The sequence below is a fragment of the Coffea arabica genome, chromosome 3e, assembly GCF_036785885.1.
Source record: "Coffea arabica cultivar ET-39 chromosome 3e, Coffea Arabica ET-39 HiFi, whole genome shotgun sequence".
Taxonomy (NCBI): domain Eukaryota; kingdom Viridiplantae; phylum Streptophyta; class Magnoliopsida; order Gentianales; family Rubiaceae; genus Coffea; species Coffea arabica.
Window position 1 is genome coordinate 12,412,321 of NC_092315.1, and position 14,979 is coordinate 12,427,299.

The following is a 14,979-nucleotide window of genomic DNA, read 5'->3' on the forward strand; positions in this document are numbered from 1 at the left end:
TGACAGGCTACTATAGAAGGTTTGTCAAAGGATATGGGGCCATTGCAAGGCCTTTGACTAACCTACTGAAAAAGGACAACTTCCACTGGAGTGAGGAATCAGAGATAGCATTTCACGAATTAAAAAGAGCCATGTGCAATAGCCCTGTACTAGCAGTACCTGACTTCACTCAGCCATTCATCATTGAGACAGATGCATGCTATAATGGCATAGGGGCTGTACTGATGCAGAGCAAGAGGCCTATTTCCTGCCTCAGTCAAGCCTTGGGACAGAAGAATATGGGGCTGTCAATATATGAGAAGGAATTGCTGGCATTGGTGACTGCTGTGACCAAATGGAGACATTACTTGGAGGGACATCACTTCATCATACACACTGACCATCAGAGCTTAAAGTATTTGCTGGAGCAAAGGATCACTACTCCTCTCCAACAGAAGTGGCTCACTAAGTTGCTAGGACTAAGCTAGAAAATTCACTACAAGAAGGGGAAAGACAATGTGGCTGCTGATGCACTATCTAGACAGGGCAGAGAGGAGATGGGGGAGTGCACAGCCATATCCTATGCAGTACCTGCTTGGATCAGAGAAGTAATAGAGAGTTATAAGGAGGATGAGTGGGCTCAGAAGACCCTATCCCTGGTGCTACTGACTCCCACACAGGTCTCAGACTACTCTTACCAGGATGGTATTCTCAGGTACAAGAAGCGGTTAGTAGTTTAAGGACATGGTGACACCAGAAAAAAACTTATCACTGCATTGCATGACTCTCAGATAGGAGGGCACTCGGGCATTCAAGCTAGCTACATAAGGGCCAAACAGCTAATCTACTAGCCAGGAATGTACAAGGAAATCAAGAAGATGGTTCTGGAATGTGACAGCTGCAGGAAGTGCAAGGATGAACATGTGGCTTACCCAGGATTGCTACAACCTTTACCTATCCCTTAATATTCATGGAGCCGTGTTACCATGGATTTCATTGAAGGACTGCCACAGTCAGAGGGGAAGAACACCATAATAGTAGTTGTGGATAGATTCACAAATATGTTCATTTCATCAGTCTAGCACATCCATTTGATACACCAAAGGTAGCTAGGCTTTTCATTGATCATGTTAGTAAATTACATGGAATTCCTCAGAGCATGCTGTCAGATAGGGACAGGATATTTGTCAGCCAATTCTGGGGGGAATTATTCAGTATGTTGGGAGTTAAATTGGACTACAGCACAGCTTATCACCCTCAGACTGATGGCCAGACTGAGAGAGTAAACCAAGTGCTAGAGATGTACCTCAGATGCCTGACTCATATAGAACCTAATAGATGGAACTAGTGGTTGTCTTTGGCAGAGTGGTGGTACAACACCTCACACCACACAGCTATTCAGATGACCCCATTCGAGGCATTGTATGGCCTCCTCCCTCCCTAACTAGCTCTGGGACCATACCTGCAGTCTAGAGTAGCTGCAGTGGGAGATTATATTAGAGAAAGGCAACAAATGGACAACATGCTGACACATAACTTGAAATAGGCTCAGGAGAGGATGAAGAAGTATGCTGATGAGAAGAGAAGTGAGAGGGAGTTCAATAAAGGAGATTGGGTATACCTAAGGCTACAACCATATAGACATAGTTCAGTAGCCTTGAGGGGAAACACCAAACTCTCAGTAAAGTACTTTGGCCCGTACAAGATAGAGGAAAGGATTGGGAATGTGGCATACAGGCTGAATCTACCAACTTCTTCAAAGATTCATCCTGTTTTTCATGTATCATTACCCAAGAAAAAAGTGGGAGACAAGATCACACCTATACTCCAGTTGTCAGAAACAAATGAAAAGGGGCACTGGAGGGTGGAACCAGTAGCAGTGCTGGATAGGAGGATGGTAAAGAAAAGAAATGCTGCTGCAATTCAGTGGTTAATCCACTGGTGGGGTACGGATCCTGCAGAAGCCACATGGGAGGATGCTGAAGAGATTGGAAAACAGTTCCCTACATTCCAATCTTGAGGACAAGATTCACTGTTAAGGGAAGAGTATTGTAATGAAGTCAGTAGCTAAGAGGTACCAAAAGAGGAAAAGAAGAAGGCGTGAAGAGTAGTTAAGAGAAGGCGTGGCAGTAGTGGGAGGATAACAAGAGAAGACGCGGTCTGATGAAGTCAGCAACTAACAGCTTACAGGAAAGGAAGGCGTGAAATCAGGAAAGGGGAAGGCGCGGGAGTAACGAGTGGAGGCGCGACCAATGAATCACGCTTTTGTTGGGTTCATGTTGTTCTTGCTGAAGCTGGGGACCAGTCGAGCTTGAAGATTCTCCTTACACGTGTTGATCACTCATTAGCTATTGGAAGAGTTAGTTAGAGTAGCTCTCTATAAAGGATACGATCAATGTAATTGTTAAGGCATTGGTTAAGATTTTGTTATTGAATTCAGAGAGGGAATATCCCCTCTGTTTATCTTTTCTCTCAAGTTTCCTTCATTCTTTTCCCTTTCTCTTTTTTTCCCGCCAATTCTCCTTTTGTATCCAAATTGAAGTTCATCAATAAAAAATGGTGATGTTTGTTTGAATCTGATCAAATTAGTGTGTTATTTACTTCACTGCTTATTCCAACTTTCCATTCCTGCACCATTTCTGGTTCTGTACCACAACAGTCAGATGTCATGGAGATTATAAGAAGATTATTTCGAAAAAATAGAATGTTGGAGAATATGCAGAAGATGCTTGATGAAGTGCCAACAATGTTGGAGCAAATTGATTTCGTTCACAATGAATCATACAGATTCCATTGCAACAGAGATCTTCAGAGCACCAGGGAAAACCCAAGACTATGTTATTTTCTTAATGTAGCTAAAGAAATGGAAGGTCCTAGTCATGATCTGAGAGAAGCCATAGTCTTTTTCAATGATATGTGCATCCAGCAGATGGTTCTGTACGAAGATCTTCGGTTCTTGCTGACACCCTTTGAGGATTCTTCAGTCAAATGGCATGGCCGTAATGAAATGGAGAAAGATGTCAATTATATTGTCAACAGAGCAGCAGATTTTGTACAAGAATGGATGATAGACAATTCTATTGTGTCAGAAATGAGGTATTTAATAGATATATTAGTTCTCAAGTGCACTGAAAAATCTCCGGATAGGAAAATTAATCTTGAAGCAGCAATCAAAAGCAGTTTTGATGGCGAGAGAGGGATTCACCACTACTTTTTACACATATCTGGAGAGATTCGATTCATTAGGAGAAAGATCAGACGGATTAGAGGGATAAATGGTACTACACTCAGTTTAAAAACCTTGCAGCTGGAGAGTAACCTTCCCCTCAAAGGACACTCATTATCTGATTCAAATCTGAGGAATATTGTAGTTGGTTTTGATGCTGATTTGATGAAAATTATGGATAGACTAGCAAGACCCTCGCTGGGACGAGAAGTTCTAGCAATTGTGGGGATGGGTGGCATTGGTAAAACTACTCTAGCTAGACAAATGTTTGATCACCCTGATACTGCTTTTCAATTTCATTGTCGGGCATGGGTTACAGTATCTCAAGTATACCAATTGAGAAATTTGTTGCTTGATCTTTTGCGCTCTGTTACTAAGCCCTCTGATAAAGTTCATGAAAAGTGCAGTGAAAAGACTAATGAAGATCTTACTGATGACTTGTATAAATGTCTAAAAGGTAGGAAGTACCTGGTTGTTATGGATGATGTATGGAGTAATAAGGCCTGGGATTGTATCCAAATGTGTCTTCTAGACGACAAAAATGGTAGTCGAATAGTAATGACCAGCCGGTTCGTGGAATTAGCAACCTATGTCAGTCCAAAGAACCATCCTCATTGTATGAGTCTTTTGGATATAGAGCAAAGCTGGGAACTGTTGGAAAAACTTGTTTTTGGACTTGAAAGTTGCCCTCTTGAATTGGTGGACTTGGGAAAGCAAATAGCAAGAAAATGCCATGGATTACCCCTTGCAATTGTTATTATAGTTGGCACTCTGTCTAGAACTGTGATGACATCTGACTGCTGGAAGGATTTTGCAGCTAGCGCAAGTTCAGTTGTACTCACGAATCCAGAACAATGTTTAGATATACTTGCTCTAAGTTATAACTACTTGCCCCTATACCTTAAAATTTGCTTTCTATACATGGGGGCCTTTCCTGAAGATTATGAGATTGAAGTTCAGAAGTTAATTCGTTTATGGATTGCTGAGGGCTTCTTGAAAGCAAGTTCTTCAAATAATCCTGAAGATGTAGCGGAGGACTACTTGGAAGATCTTATTGATAGGAGTTTAGTTTTGGTTGGGAAAAGGAATGTAGATGGCAAAATCAAAACTTGTCGACTACACAACCTCTTGCGGGAATTATGTTTGAGGGAAGCTCAAAAAGAGAACATCATGTCTGTAATAAAACATGAGAACCAAAGTTTTCCTGCAAAAGATAATCAAAATTTTCTGGTTTTGCACTTGAAGTCTTGAACTCTGATGCTGATGTCCACTTAGCACCTCCATATACAAGCATGGTTCAAAGTCGCGGTCGCGGCTTGAATCGTTTCACATCGGTCTCGGCATATCGGTCGCGGTCTCGGGGAGACGCGAATTTTTGAAATATTTAATATTCTAAAAATTGTAAAAAATGATAAACAAAAATAATTAAAAACTTAGTAAAAATAATAAAAATTCGAGTTGATTCAGGATGACTCGGTGTGACTCGGACGTTTCAGCCCTTCACGGTGATATTTCGGCGAGTCACATATCTCGGTATCGTTTCGTCGCGGTCTCGTCTCGGATTAGGCCGAGACGGTGACGACTCGGCCGAGTTTTCGAACCATGTATACAAGTCTTCAATCTTTTTTGTGCTTTACTTTGCGTTCTAGTTTTGTTCCAGATATCTTTTTCTCTTATTTGAAATTCCATTAGCTCAGAGTATTGGACATGTTCTTCCTGCAGTTTGATTCTTTCCCTGCTCAAATAATTAAGTTACAAAAGTTGAGGTACCTTGCACTGAATGTTACTTATATAAGCTGCCCACAGAACTAGACAGACTCAGGCATCTCCAAACCTTAGTCATCAATGGTCCATGGCCATTAAGGGAAGATGGGGATATCCCCACCCTGACAGTGAGATATTGGAATATGCCAAAATTGAGGCATCTCCGTATAACTATGGTTGCTTTTCTAAGCTATCTCACTGATGCTGCAAGCAATACTTACCGCCAGCCATTGTCTTCGGGATACCTAAAAACATTATCCACAGTACGGTTCCTCAGTTGCTGGAGGGATGCGTTTGCTATGATGCCCAACCTTACAGAACTAGGAATGTGTGAAACCGAAGAAGACTACTACAGGGATAGATCATGCGAGTGTCTGAAGAATCTGGCTTATTTGCATCAGCTTGAAACACTCAACTGTTCCTTTTACAGAGAAATCAGAGAAGCAAGGACTATAAGTTGGGATGCTTTCCCATCTAATCTCAGGAAATTGACTTTAAGTTCGAGCAATCTGCCATGGGAGGATATGACCAATGTCGCCAAGTTACCCAACCTTGAGGTGCTCAAGCTGAAAAACTATGCCTTCCGAGGATCAACATGGAAACTAACTGATGAAGTATTTTGCTGTCTGAAGCAATTACTAATTGAAAAAACTGATATAGTGCAATGGGAAGCCGAAGGTGATCACTTTCCCTGCCTTCAGTTCCTAATCCTGAGGTCCTGTGAGTTTCTTACTGAGCTCCCTTGTGCTCTCGGAGAAATCCCAACTTTGGAGCGAATTGAGTTGCATTACTGTAATGAATCTGCTGAACTTTCTGCAAACGAACTTAAAGATCTGATTGGAGACCTTGCTGTCATCATCAGGAATTGACCAATTTGTGAGAAAGTATTTCAAAAAATTCTTGACTTTTGATATTTAGTCTTCACATAGGACCCTGTTTAAAATCCTGGATAGGATTGATAGTATGCCTTTTCAGTGTATTGCAACTACTTGTGTAATGCCCATCTTCATGATGCTACTTAAAATTGCCATTTTCAATTCTTGATTTCTGAAGCTTTCGTTATTTTGTGCAGCGGATCTCCATTGTCTAAGTACATGATCTGTTAATTCTTTGGCCAATTCAATCCTTGATAATGTGATGAATACAACTGAATTAAATATGCAAAATTGATCAACTTTACTAGTAGCACCTTAAGAGGTGACCTCGGGAGTGTTAGCCGGTTCCATGCATGTTTTTTTTTAATGCCTATTAGTAGTGACATTAGATTAACTTATTGTTTGGCTATGATACAGCAGTTCTCCACTGGAGTAGCAGGTAGGTATGGAGTCTGCAGTGACAATAAATTTGACAACTCAAAAGCAATTTCAGTATTCTAATCTTTTCATCATTGATCATTTAGTTGACTCTTTGGTGAACTAAAGTCTAATGATAATGACATGAATTAGGTTGGGTTTGATAAAACTGAAATTTGAAAATTGAAATTTAAAATTAAAAAATTTAAATTTAAATCCATTAAATTATTTAATTGTTAAGTATTAAATTTGATATATTTGAGTGTATATCACATTCACTTATAAGTGAATAATTTATTATTTATTTTCTAGAACAAGTTTTGCATAGGAAATCTAGTGTCACTTAATTAATCCAAATGTTCAATTTTTAGTTATTAAACGCGTCTAAACGTATTAAAATCTAAATCTATTAAATTTAAATGTTGAATTAGATTATCGCCTTAATCTAGATTAGGGGATAGTCGTACTGATTGATTGATTCGGTCGGACCTATGGTAAAAAATAACACTTCAAAATTGCCAAAAATACCCAAAGAAACTCACAAAAATACCCACATATTACTACCATTTTCCCCATCAACCACCACCACACTCTGCCAATCAACCCCTTCCGTTCTCCTCTCTCTTCCCCCTCTTCCATAGCACCTCCCTACCGCCCCCTCCTTCCACTCCTCCTGCCACCCCCTCACCACCCCTCCTCTGCTTCTCTGCTCTCTCCTTCTTCCCCCTTCTCCATGCGACACCGAATTCTATCAAGATAGTGGTGGGTGATGAAAGGGCTGGGAAATTATATAACTATCAGGTATCAAAAACATTCCTAAAGACTCGTTACAAATACTTCTAAGATACCACACCAAATGTTTTTATTAATACGCACACCTATAGTTCCAAATTCTATAATAACACCCCTAAACACCCACATCCAAACGGGCCCTAAAGTTTCATATTAAACTACACACATATCCTCTTCACGTTCTCACCATTCCTACGTATTAGTAGTTGGATACGAATGTGCAGTCTATTCTGTCAACAGTTGCGGACTTTCGACATATGGTAAATCGCATGCCACCAGGTGCTGATTTCGTTATGATAGCGGACTCTAGTCCTGCAACAGTGGAGGGCTAATAGATCACTCAAACGGGCAAGTTGGACCAAGCTTTATCCCAGATGTAATTTGCTATGCCCCAGGGCCCTCCAATTCCGACGGCTTCCTCCGCAAAGCCAAAATGATCCCCATCACATCGATCGTGCAGGGTTTGAGACCCTCGAGTCGCGTAAACACTTCAGACATCCATCCACACCATGGTTCAAAGCCGTAGTCGCGGTCGAACCATTCCGTATCGATTTCGGCATATTAATCACAGTCTCGACGAGAAGCAAATTTTGAAACATTTAATATTCTAAATATTGTGAATAATATTCACAAATATACTAAACAAAAATAATTAATAAAAATTAGCAAAAGAAAAATTGTAAAATACAAATTTGCGAGTTGACTCGAGATGATTCAGGCCGATTCGGCAGAAACTATCCGTATCGGAGACTTCTCAACCTAATTCTCGGTGAGTCAAGTATCTCGAAATTATTTCATTTGAGTATCATATAGGATGAGTCCGTTCCGATGACAACTCGACCAAGACCGAGATTTTAAACCATGAATTCCACACACTCTTTAGAAACATTTATGGAACTGATGCCAGCATCATGTTCCAAGGGCTTGTTGATCCTGAGCTATTGAATCCGATCTTGCTTGACGGTGATGCCAGTCCAACGAACATGCGATTGATGATGGGAATCATCATTGTCCTCGTGGTGTGTTTACTTATGCACTTCTTTTTTTCTTTTTTTTTATCATTTGTCATCATCTACATCTACATTTACATCTACATCTACACCTACTCCTAGTTCTAATCTAACCTATACTAGGGGAGGTGACTCAACAGGGTCAAGGGAAACCGATGGGGACTAAACCACCATCGGACCATACGGGTGTACAGCACCCACATGAATCTTAAGCAAAGCCACATTAAGTGGCACTTTTGATAGGAGGCAAGGGATGAACCCTTGGGAGGGTAAGAGGAGTTGAACTCTTGACCTCCTACCCCGCACTAAAGGTGGTGGCCAACTCCACTAAAGGGAGTTTCGTTTGCTTATGCACTTAACTCCACGTTGAGGGACCAACGCCGTCCCATCAGTAATAAGATGTGTTTTAAAACTCGGACCGGACCGGTCGGTCGAACCGAGAACCGGCCAAGTGTCCGGTCCGAGTCATGTTAAAAAACCGAAAATTTAAAACCCTGTCAAAGCCGGTCAAAAACTGGGTTTGACCGGGAAAAAACCGATTTTTCCGGTTCAATCAGAATTTTTTTAAAAAAAAAAACTCAAGCTTTTCAATATTATGTTTTGGTCCCCTAAATTGTTAAAACTTATTAATATACCTCAAATATTTCATACTTTATAAATATTGTCCTAAAATTTGATGTTATTTTTCAATTAAATTCATAATTGTAATTCTAAACTTGTTAATATTTATTAAATAACATAAATTGCTACTTGATTGTTCTAATTTCTTTGTATTTTCTTGTTAAATATATTTGAAACATCAAATATATATGAATATACCTTTATTAATATCAACATATTATTAGATATTTTATATATAATATTTTAATTTTTAAATATTTTTTATTTATGACGTCATCCGGTTCGACCCCTATCGACCCCCGGTCGAATCCATTGACCTCTGACCCCTGACCTCGGCCGAGTCGATATCCGGTCCGGTTCTGAAAACATAGGTAATAAGTTGCTCGTGGAGATTATTAGAGATAAATTAACAATGCGGATTCCGTGTCTCTACTGCACTGACAAGCATGTCAATGCACCTTTCCTACGGCAATTCTGATATCAAGCCGCCGCTTGTATGGCTAATAAAGACATCCCACTCAGGCCTGTTCTTGATTGATTTTCTGGTTCCTGTTGTTGAAAGTGTGACCTTTTACAGTTAACACCAATAAAAATGCACGCTTTCTTTTGGCGAGCCCAATTGTCAGCCTTTTAGTTTAATGCCAAAAGGTTTCTAAACTAATCAGTTTTAAAAGGAATTTTGTGTTTAAGATAAACAACATGCTTCTCAATTTATTTGAACAAAAAATTTTGTAAAAACCAAGAGGAGGGTGATGCCTCTAATACATTGGGGGGTTGGGGGGGGAGGGAATTACATCTACCGCCCTTGAGGTTTAGCCAAATTACAAGTTAGACCTTTAGGTTTGACCATATTACCAACCACCCCTAAAAACCATACACTCATGAATTTACACCCCTTATTTGGTTATGGCTTTCACTATGACATTGGATGGAAGGTAGTGCCTAAAGCATACACATGTGAACAATCAACAAAACCAATTGTGTGATGCAAATCGCTTGTTAAATCATTTTTTATTTAAGTAATAGAGAGGTCCTGAACTGTAATCAATTCTTTTATGTTTAACTGCAAAATGTCCCCAAAACTATTATATATTTGTCCTTTGCCTCTTAAAAAATAGCCAATTTTAGCAATCTATCACCTTATAGTCTTAATCTGGGGAATCTCAGTGTGTTCTGTGTCTACCTAAGGGTCTCTAAAGAAACCTGCTAATTGCTCTTATGACTGTTTTACTTCTGTTCTACGGTCCAAAAGATCCCTTTTAGTGATCAACTTGCCTAAGATAAGTTTGTTAATTGTTTCTTAAGATCAAATGGGACCTTTCTGTCTCAAAAGTTGGAAGTTCGAGTGCATGTGAACATTTCTCACACTAGCGAATGGTAGTATTGATTTACCACTGGACTTGTAGTCAAGAACTTTTCATAAAATTAAGCAGCAAAACCCAGAGTTCGTATGATTAGAAGTAAACTTTTGATATGATTAGAAGTAATAGTTTTACTTCTCTTGGGGGATTGGGGAAGTGTAAAGAATGCAAATTTGGACAAAGTTAAGGGGGCAACATAAACATAAAGAGAATTTCCTTAAATTCAGCGGTACAATTGTGAGACAAATTAACAAAATTGATATGTAAACTTTACTAGCCAAATTTATAATTTTTGTGCACTGGAGCCGCATTTTACTGATACCACCAGCACTCGTATAGAATAGATTCAAAATGTTGCTGTCCAATCATGATAAATTTGAAAGCCAATCATAACAAGGGCATCAATGCGTCTCGTCGAAATTGGATAGCAAATGGATTGGTTTGAACTTTGAAGGATAGCGAATTGAAATTGGACAGCAAATGGATTCGTATATTACATGCAACAAGGTGCTCATTGCATTTTGATAGTAACTCATCGACTCCAGCAACAGTGGTGGTCTAATCGAAATGTTAAAGGAGCAAGTTCGACCAAGCCTTCCTCCCCATGCTAGCCGTATGGCACCAATTGTGCGACATTTGGAATCTTTGAGGGGCACAAAGAGTCCAGACTTTGGCACACACTTCAAACACATTTATGGAACTGAAGCCACTGCAGCATTGCTAGCCTCAAGTTAAATCAAGTTCTCTCCGTTCTGGCCACTGGTCCCCACACAAGGCTTAAGTCTTGGTGGTGTGGGAGGTCAAGGTACCCTCGACTTCTCACCAACTTGCCATTATATTTGACGTTTATAATTGGTCATTTTTAATGGAGTCTCTACTTACATTGAACTCCCCTCCCCCTCTCCCTAGATTACGCTAGATTAGATTATAGGAATTATATCTTTGCGATAAAAAAAAAATATTCTCTCCGTTCTATTGAAAACGCTATCCTTTTGTTTTGTTCCTTCTAAAATAATTGTCACATAATTAAAATAGAAAACTAGTTTGCATCCTATTCTTACATTTACCCTCTCATATATAGGTCAAGGTCAATGAATATGAAAGACACCAACAATATGGTCCATGAGATGCGCCACAGAAAATTGTAGTAGCGTTGTTTACAAGCGCACAGTGGCCAACTGTGGTAGCGTTCCACAAATACTGATTCCCTAGATATCTTTCGTTGTCTAAGCCACATATAAGAGGGTAAAGGTGGAAAGTAATGCACAATTCACTACAATTCACTTCATCTTTCGTTGGTTTAGACTTTTTTTTTTTGGCATTTTGCTTAAACAATTTGTTTTAACTATGAATTGTAACATTGCCCTTGATTCTAGTCTCATTACACTGAGGAAATATGTGAGATTTTCAAAATCTCATGGTAGGTTTTTGAAATTATCTCGTAAACTTAACGCTTACTAGTTATTTCTCATGCATGTTTGCATTTTTTTAATCAAAATTACATATGTAACCCCACAACAGTGAGACCAATAAAAGAGATTACAACTGATTCAAATTGTGGCCAATCACCATAGTTGGTGGGGCAATATTAATACACAGTTAAAATAACTCACAACATAATAAGAATTGGACTCCTAGATTGTGAGGTGTCAACCTTGATCAGTGAACTATAACCCGCATTGATTTTTCTGTCCTACTTACTATCACACTCCATGTCCTACCTATTACATCGTTATGTATTCTCCATGAATGGTCTATCTCTATTTTCTTTTTTCTTCCTTAAAATTTAATAATTAGCTAGTAATAAGGTTTTAAAAAAAAAATGTAATAGGATTGATGACATGAGTAGATAGGAGTTTTGCTGTAATAGACTGAGGACGCATTTTGCAGTTTCTAACAGAATCAATAAAAGCTCCTATTTTTTGGAAAAAAAATTATAATATAATAGGCTAAAGACTAAAATATAACTAGAAAATAGGATATTTATGAAATTTTTGGTATTTTTTTTATTGTATATTATTTTTCAGTTGTCGTAATTTTTTTAATCCTATAAGCAATTGTTGGAACATAAGAAAAAAAAATAAGAATTAAAATATGATGCTCGTGAAGGATAAATTGTAATATAATAGAAGATGGGACGATGAATGTAATAGCAAGTGGAACAGCAGATCCATTGTGAGACACTCCTCTCATCAGCCCCATGCATGTTTGCTTATATCTGAAGTGGTGAGGTCATAATATGACCTCATAGTATGAACTCACTCCCATGATGTTAGATTTATTGTTCTTCTTTCCGATAAAACAAACTTCAGGTTGTTAAACTGCAGTTTCCCACTACTATTCCAGTGTTGACGCCAAATTTGTCGAATGGAAGGAAGCCAAGCCAATTCCAGTATTCTGATCTTTTTTTTTTTCCGCCCTTTTTGGACGGGTCATTAAGCGGTTAATCGACTCTTTGGTGATACTAAATACGGCAAGCATTATCCTGTGGGTGATGATACTAATTAAGCCATCTTTAGTTGATTTGACTGATATCCTGTGGACATGATTTGGGTGGAATATTACAATTGGAAAACGTGTTGAAAGCAAAAGTTCTTTGTTCCTGGAATAAGGCAAAGCATGAGAAAACCCAAGTTTTCTCACTTTTGTATATTTTTGACCCAGGCTTGGCTCTTCCAGCGTGAATCAAGGCTCAAGCATCAATTCTAGACTTGCCTAGGTCCATATGTTTGAGAAAGGAAAATGATCATTTCAATCCCTTATCTTTGGGTTTTGATGGGTATAGTCCCTTATATATTAGGCCTATTAATCGAGTTCCTCATCTTTACAAAATAAAATCAATGTAAGACCTTTAATAAAATTTGGCTATCTCTTTGATAGGATTACGCCCGGGATCATTAGATAGGAATCCAAAGATGAAGAGAGAAACAAAAAATATCACTACTGTATAAACGAAGAGTTTGAGAGTAAGCATTACACAATCTCCAAGATAATTTTTTGGAAAAAAAAAAAAAAGAGAATAGATCCTCCATTTTTCTAACACATGTACTATTTGGATACCAAGAAATGAGGTTCTTTATGGAAATAGAAAATAATTTTCAGAAATTCATTTGGAATAAGAGTTTTTCACTAACCAAAAATTTTATCTATTTAACTTATAATTTTTTTTTAAAATTTGTCCCCATTCCGATAGTTTTTTTTTTGTACCTGTTCTAATAGAATAGAGGCAGAAGTTTTATTTCTCTAGCTAGGGGTCAATGTAACAGGTAATGAGAGTTCTAGAAAACTCAAAAGTTATAATTTTTACTAGCCAAACCTACAATTTTTCGAAATTTGCCCACTTAAAGTGGCTTCCCCTGGTGCATGATTCCCATAATTGAAAGTTTGCATGGGAACATAATTCATTTGCTGATAAAATTTCGGCTCACCAGTTTTAACTTTAAATAAAGGGGAATCATTTCATGTGATTGTTTGACAAAGTAATGATACCAATGCTTTCGATATTTATTAATTGAATTATTTGGTGTGTTTTTTTATGCAGGTAAGAAACAGCTAAATCTTAAATATTTGTCCTTTATAATAAGCTTAAAACTCAACAAGTTGCCTTTATTCGTTTGCATATTTTAAGACAATGACATGCTTTCTCGACTCTATTATGCATTATAATCTTCTACGATGCCAATACGCGAGCACGTTTTTAATTGTGTTTGAATTATGAGAATAAATATATAGAAAGCATAAACATATAATGACAAATTATTAAGATGAATGCAAGCAAACATACGAACTAATGACATTCTTATCCCTATTGTGCATGACAATGGTGGAGCTGAGACTTAGAGATTATGGGGCAACTATGGTAATTGCAAGTCAATAACAAATACAAACAAGACAATTTTAGTTGTTATTGGAACTAACTTGAAAGTTTATTTTTAATTCTTTACATTCTCCCTATTCCCGTAGTAATTTCTTCAAATTTTCATTAGGATAAAGGTAAAAGTTTTAGTATTCCATGAGTAATGTCGAAAATGGAAGAAATTTGAGAACTTTATAGAAAATTTAAGGGTGCAAATGTTTGGCAAATTAATAAAATTGATAAATTTCACTGGGACGTACAGTTGTCCACCCTCACAATAAGGTGGTGGTGGTTGAGAAGCTAACCGGAGTGGTTTTTCTTGGATCTTAACTGTGATGCTTGATATATGTTTTTCTGGGTATCTTGGCAATATGATAGTTAGAGCAATAGCCATTGTCAAAATTTTGGTGTTCAAGTGCTGTTCTTATGCTTGAGGGCAAGCATGATTTAGGTGTGGGGGGAATTGATAGGGTGTTAATTGTTAGCAATTTTATTGTTAATTTTCCTTTTTATCCTTGCCAAATATTGTTTTAATTATTAATATTTACTTATATTTGGTATTGGACCTAATTTCAGGGATTGAAGCAGAAAACTACAAAAAATGAGGGACTTTTGGAGATAATTGAGACTTCAAATAAGCCACAGACTTGGCCCACATGGTGATATACGCGGACTGCATTTCTTCTGCTAATTGGGAGTGTCTTGAGTACTTAAGAGTCCTAAGAGCAATGAAAGACGAAAAAGAGGAGGAGACATCAAGAGGCCTTGCCTTTTGTACTTTGATTTGGAATCTGCGGCGGGGACCACAGAAAAGCATTAGTCATTGGACTTTGGAAGGAAAGAAACGTAGGAAGCTTTGAGAGTTGTTTTTGTTCCTTATTTGTGGGGACCACTGGATGGATAGCTTGGGTCATCTTCCTTTTGGCTATAAAAAGACAATTGTAAGAAAGGCTACAGAGACAGTTTTTAGCATAGTTTTAGTTTTCTTTTCTTAGCTCTTTCGTATGGTTGTTCTCCATTAATGGAGGACTAACCTCTTAATTCTAGTCAAGGGGACAACTGAAGACTTGGTTCAACA

General features: G+C 38.1%; 2 protein-coding genes across 2 annotated transcripts; both read left to right on the forward strand.

The window, feature by feature from the left end:
• Positions 1-536: 536 nt before the first annotated feature.
• Positions 537-1,999, forward strand: LOC113737368 (uncharacterized). Its single transcript, XM_027264612.1, has 3 exons — positions 537-706; positions 1,057-1,261; positions 1,526-1,999. Exons 1-3 carry the CDS (start codon positions 537-539, stop codon positions 1,997-1,999), a joined length of 849 nt encoding a protein of 282 aa, XP_027120413.1.
• Positions 2,000-2,683: 684 nt separating this feature from the next.
• Positions 2,684-5,838, forward strand: LOC113737369 (putative late blight resistance protein homolog R1A-10). Its single transcript, XM_027264613.1, has 3 exons — positions 2,684-4,377; positions 4,866-4,926; positions 5,002-5,838. Exons 1-3 carry the CDS (start codon positions 2,684-2,686, stop codon positions 5,836-5,838), a joined length of 2,592 nt encoding a protein of 863 aa, XP_027120414.1.
• The last annotated feature ends 9,141 nt before the right edge of the window (positions 5,839-14,979 follow it).